This window comes from Scardinius erythrophthalmus, assembly GCF_964197995.2.
Source record: "Scardinius erythrophthalmus genome assembly, chromosome: 23".
Classification (NCBI taxonomy): Eukaryota; Metazoa; Chordata; class Actinopteri; order Cypriniformes; family Leuciscidae; genus Scardinius; species Scardinius erythrophthalmus.
This window is the reverse complement of record NC_138243.1, coordinates 24,766,408-24,772,407: the sequence shown is the minus strand read 5'-3', so window position 1 is coordinate 24,772,407 and position 6,000 is coordinate 24,766,408. Positions and strand designations below refer to the sequence as shown.

The 6,000-nt window shown below is 39.7% G+C and overlaps 1 protein-coding gene across 1 annotated transcript in view; it reads right to left on the bottom strand.

Annotated features, from left to right (window-relative positions):
• Nucleotides 1-3,132: 3,132 nt before the first annotated feature.
• kirrel3a (kirre like nephrin family adhesion molecule 3a) overlaps nt 3,133-6,000 on the bottom strand; it is a 131,825-nt gene continuing 128,957 nt past the window's right edge. The window contains exon 16 of the mRNA XM_081354032.1: nt 3,133-4,868. Within this exon, the coding sequence (XP_081210158.1) occupies nt 4,404-4,868 (465 nt within the window). The 3' untranslated portion in view covers nt 3,133-4,403. The remainder of the gene's footprint in view (nt 4,869-6,000) is intronic.

The following is a 6,000-nucleotide window of genomic DNA, read 5'->3' as shown; positions in this document are numbered from 1 at the left end:
TATAAATGTGCATACTTGTATCTTAATTTACATAAAGATCTTGGTGTCTGCTGTAAATTTGAGAGCGCGAGAAGACTCGGTTGAGCAGCTCTGACCACGCGCGCACCTGTGTCCACAACATCACGTGTGTGTGTGCAGCAGCGCCGATAAAGTTCAAGGCACGAGCTCAAAAGTTGTGTGCAGCCTGGATGGGGCTAAATTGAAGCATTAAGCTGCCATCACTTCTGGCCGTGTGTAGAATCAATAGATGCATCCTGAAAGTGGCTGCAGAAGTAATTTACTCAGCGCTGGTCACAACAGATAGGCAAATTCAGCTCCAGCACTCAGGGCTCCACACACACAGCGCAGGCAACTGGAGAATGTGCTGATGAAGGCTTTTCCAAATAGCTGCACTTACGAAGTGTGTGACTAGACTTTCGATTAAGATGACAAAGCCGGAAGCAACAAGGACTGTAATTTAATCCAGTGCAAACACGAGGCTCTGGAGCTCGAGTAAGATCATCCTTTGAAGTCCATTTAGTTTCAAGATGGATCCGTCGTGGTCAGGCCAACCTTTAAAAGCCAAGATGATGGATTAAAGCCACAGTAGAACTCATTTGTATAAAGATGTTTGGAGGGTTTGTGAAATATCACTAATGCTATCCCGGCAGGGAGATTATATCAGGTAGGTTTGCATGTCCTCTTCTGCTTTATTCAAGGAGGGCCTATTCATCTTAGATTTGAATAGGAGGATCTTATTCTGAGGATCTGCTTTTAAAGATTTTAAAGAGAGCATTTTCTATGCTCATGTATGTTATTTTGTTAGTTCATTAGCCATTAGGTAGGTATCATCGAACAGCTAAGATCGAACAACATCATCTGTTAATGTATTATAGGTTCCGTTCCTGGAGTTCAATTCCAACCCTAATGAAACACATATCAGAAGCAGCTTATCTTCAGGATAACTTGATTAGGCAGTTTGATTAGGGTTAGAACTAAACTCCCCTCAGCTCATTAGAGTCATTCGTTCGGGAATCAGACTACTCTGAACCGGCTCATGAAAGTCAAATCACATACTTCCCTACTATACGAAAAACAGTATGTGACAAAAGAGATTTCCAGCAAGATTCTGAAGTGCGCAAATGGACACTCTACTATCCCACGAGGCCAAGGGACAGGATTTGTTAAGGGCAGTGAAGAGATGTAACGGACGCTGGTAGGTCACATGATAATGACAACTTACATCTGGGTTATGTTCAGTGGTTAAAGTGGGATTTGGCAGGTGGGGGAACCCTCAAACTTTGTGTAGGTGCAACAGGGAAAAATGACTCACCGTATAGGACAACATATTGAGTATCGTGGTATAGCAATACTTTTTGGGACAAGAGTGTCACTGTGGCACCAAGTATCAAAATACTTATTTACTTGATATTTGAATGGTTTTATTTTGGTCCACCTACATCTACAATACGATGACGATACTACGTTCACAAAACATAAATAGTTAGGGGGGGTGGGGGGGCATGCTCCCCCGAGAAAATGTGGTTTTCTCGGACCTACATATGTGCAATTTAGGACTTTTGAAGGCCAAAAAATGGATAAGAAATAGCTTTAAAACCATGTCAGTGGGCATTAGATTGTCAGTACCTGCTCTCTCCTCATCTCCATCTTTCTTTTTCTCTCAGTCTCCTTATCCTGCCCTATTTCTTCTCCTCCTAAAGCTGAACTTTAACTGATAGTCTTTTCATTTTCGTCTGTTTCAGTGAAGAAAATAAACATAGGCTCAACTTATATTTATATGCTTTATGAATCATTTTCTGAGATAAGTTCATTCACTCAAGGCTACCAGGAAAGCTGTAGCCTAGTCAGCATTACTAGGAACCTTCTACAAGCTTTGGAATTTGAAGACGTTTACAGCAGTTGGTGGAATTGCCAGACGTTCCCTTAGGCATCATGCGCTGTGGAAACGCATCAAAGCATTCTCAGGTATAAATATGCAGCAATATAGGTGATTTTGAATGAATATTTCATGTTGATAGGCTGGCTGCGATTTGATGGTTCACGCAACGTTATTTTTTAACAATAGCCAATAGTACCAGCGAAATCTATTTATTTATTAATTTATCTGAGGTGCCGGAACGCTGTTCCGGACTGTTCCGGCCCACTTTAACCCTTGGTTATGTTCATACTACACACATTCATAGAAAGAACATAATTTTTTTTATCAGTCACAAAGTAATTACTGGCGATTCAAAAGAAAGTAGGCCTATGCCTACCAACTCATAAGAGTCATTATTCAGACTACACTGGTAATGAGGTCTATAAAAAGGACAGGCTCATAAGACTCGTTTGTTCTCGAATCAGACTACAAGGTACATATGCATATAGCTCGTGAGGATAACTTAACTGTCTGCAATCATACCTGTTAATATTCTACAGCACATACTTTTTTTTCCTCACTTTCACAACTATGTGATATTTCTCCTCCTGACACAGATTCAGTGGTGAACGGAGCTCCTGCAAAGGTTGCAAGTTGTTCATCGGTAATTCATACTCATACATAATACATTGACGATGTATTGGTATATTTAGAAATGAACATTACCAAGATTATTAAATGCTTTAAAATTGTTGTTCATCATTGTTACTTGATACACAATGCATAAACTAACGTTAACAAATTTAAGTCCACTTCTCTTGCATACTCATAATTTAGGCTTTTTTTTTTTTTACTACTAAACTACTACTTTTCATATGAAATGAATACAAGCCATCTCATCATTTTGTCTTAACCAGTTGCATAGAGTAACATGAAACTTGGTCAGTTGTGTTTTTATGTATGTGCCATTGTGCTAAGTAGCTAAATCTAGCTGCACATTATTACTATATTCAACATTGCATATGTTTTTACTATCTGTGATAGTGTTGCATCATGCAGTGCTTTTACTGTTAGAGTGAATAGACTGTTTGTCACACGGTGTTAGTTTTCTTTCCAAAGAGCACGGCAAATCTGATATGTCTCCTTTAAATGAAGCGTAAGTGAAAACTTTCATAACCTATTCATCATACAGCATGCATATTTGAAATGACCCTCTGCTGGCATAATCGGATTTGACAGGAAGTCATGAAAGAAAATTACATGGACCAAAAAAAGAAAGACGCCACCTCAGCTTTAATGACCACAGAACATCTTTCTCACACACTGTTTTATTCAACACTTATTTTGTAATCATGATTATTTGATCAGTGTAATTGCTCTGATGCACAGCTCGAGTTAAAGTCTCACTCAGAACGTTCTGCAGGCTCATCCGACGGCGGGAGGCACTTCCTGCATCAATTAAGCAATGTAAACGTTTACGCTAGATATTCAGGGGGGCTGCGGGAAAGAGAAGCTTACTTAAAACAGTGAGCTTAAACATATGGCAGCCTTAACATCATAAAGATGTGGGAAAAAAAAGTTCAATCATACTCCCACTAGAATGGGGGGTTTATGAGCAATGATGCATTGAAAAACAACAACAACAACAACACATTGTTGGAGGTATAAAAAAAAGCTTTTAACAACAGAGCGTTTGAATTCACAGGACGTGTACATATGCAAACGCACTTATTAACCATGACGTTTTGAAATGATCAGCTCACATTGAATACGTGTTAAGAAAATAAAGAGGAAAAATTAGGATTTACATTCTGGTCTCTGGCATGTAAACACTACGCTGTCCACGTTAGCAAAAGCTCCTGAAGAACTCTCCACACATGCAGTTTGGCCACACATTCGCATAGCATTGAAAAATAAAAAACCCACAAAGCATGAAATAATAAAGACGAGAGACCACGGAGAGAGATGAATAAAAAAACATTTTAGTGCACACAAGTGATATCTATCTTACAGTCTTTAGAAAAGCACAGAATGATCATTTTCAGCGATGACCTCAAGAGGATAATTCATCCTCTCGTTTAGATTTCTTTATCAGCAGAGAAACACTGCGGTTGGCTTTGAATAGACACCCTTGTGCTTTGGGCCACAGCAGAAGAACTACAAAACGGCCCAAGTTTGGCTCCATATAAAAAAAAAAAAACGAATACAAGCCTCAAGGTTTCCCCGCATCCGACTGCCAGGAACCGGATCCCAGGCTGCGCGGAACAGATTAGATCGGCTCATCGTGATAGTCAATGGCGATTGTGTGTATGGACTCCTGATTGTCATGTTATAAAACAACATCCAAAAAAACAAACTCGCAAGCCTTCCACAAAGAATACGAGATCTAAAAAACACGTTACATTTCAAAATATACAGAAAAATGAGCTTGTGATGTCGGTATCGTCTGTCCAAGCTAGCGACGCTTGAATTTGTCCACGAATGATGCATGAAGCACAGGTGACTCACCTTTAGAGTTCGTTCAAAAACACATACGATGCTCACGTTAAACGTGCGTCTGCATTCGTTTCTGCAGCGGTCGGGTCAGGTCTGAGTTTTGGGACGACGACTGTGAGTAGTGGGATGAAGACGACACAGAGGCTTTGCTAGCTTTGTCGAACTGCACGTATCCATCCTGCTTGCTGTAGCTGCTGACACTGCTGTCGCACTGCGTGTCCTGGAACGAGCTGGAGTCGCTCAGAGATCCCCTCTGGAACTCGCGTTCGCACAGTTCGATGGAGCTGCTGCCCATGCCCAGCACGAAACGCTGGCTGTAGTCGTACAGGCGGTTGGGACCGGCACCCAGCGTGTTGTAAATATTGGTGTAAGACATGCCGGTGGGGACCCGGTGCTTCCCGAGGGTCGCTGTGGCAGGGTTTCGGACCTCTGTGTTCTGGTTGGCTGTCAGAGAAATGGTCGGGGTCGTCTGTTCTTTGAAGGTGTTCACACTGTAGTATCCATTGGTTGGATCCTATTAGATATAAATAAATACATTTCATCAATCATTTAACTCTTTCCCTGCCATTGACGGAAATTTCCGTCATTTATGAGACAACGCTTCCCGCCATTGACAGAATTTTCACGTTTTCTGTGTTTTCACTGTTATACGCTAAGGGGGCGCTATGACCCATCTTCTGAAAGAGTACTGATTCTCCGGATCAAAACACAGTCGAAAAAGAAGCAGAAACAAGCGATAGCATATATAAGCAAATGGCACGATCATCAACATTAAACAGCATATAAATCAAAACTTCCAAACGTTACTGAATGAAATGTCGACCCAGGACGAGCTATGGGACTGTGAAGCTTTGGGGGTGTTGATGGACTCGATCTACTCCATCTATGTTTTGATCATCGTTCTGAATCCCATCTGAATGTAGTCTTCGACAAAAATATTTTTTTTCTCAGCTTTTTGATTAGAATGTTGCTTTTTTAATGAAATTTACCCACATTCAAGTGTGTGAAGCTAGAAGATTTTTTATTTATTTTTAAAGCAGAGGCTCTGTTCTTTCTTTTGATATACTACATATTCACACAACAAAATATTCTGGGGGCCATGACATTTTTGAGAAAATTATCCAAAATGCTGGTGGTGGCTGGCACCTTAAAAAAAAAAAAAAAACTCTGGCAAGGAAAGAGTTAATTATTTGCACACTTTCTGTGCAAATAAGTAATTGGAAAAAAACTGGCAATGACTTAAAATGCATTTGCATGTATATAATGTAAGTTAAACTGTGGCTGATATGTAAATAAAACAGAGTCTTTTCTGTTGAAATAACACACTAAAAAAATTCATGAATTCTTGAGTCAAAGAAGTCAATAAATCATTAAAGACATCAAATGAATCTTTCTTTTTGTTTGTGGACATTTGAATGCTTGCATGAAGCTTGCCATCTAAATAATCTGTTTATCCAAAAAACTATTAGCACAATTATTCACTTTAGCAAACAATTATTTATATTACTGAACTTTTTTAGTATACACCTTTCAGTCTGAATTAAAGCTAAATGAGAGAAAAAGAAAAAGGAAACTGTAATTTTCCTCTCATGTATTTGTTAGCTGTAAAAAGCCAAGGTCAAGTTCAGCTCACACTAATTATAGGC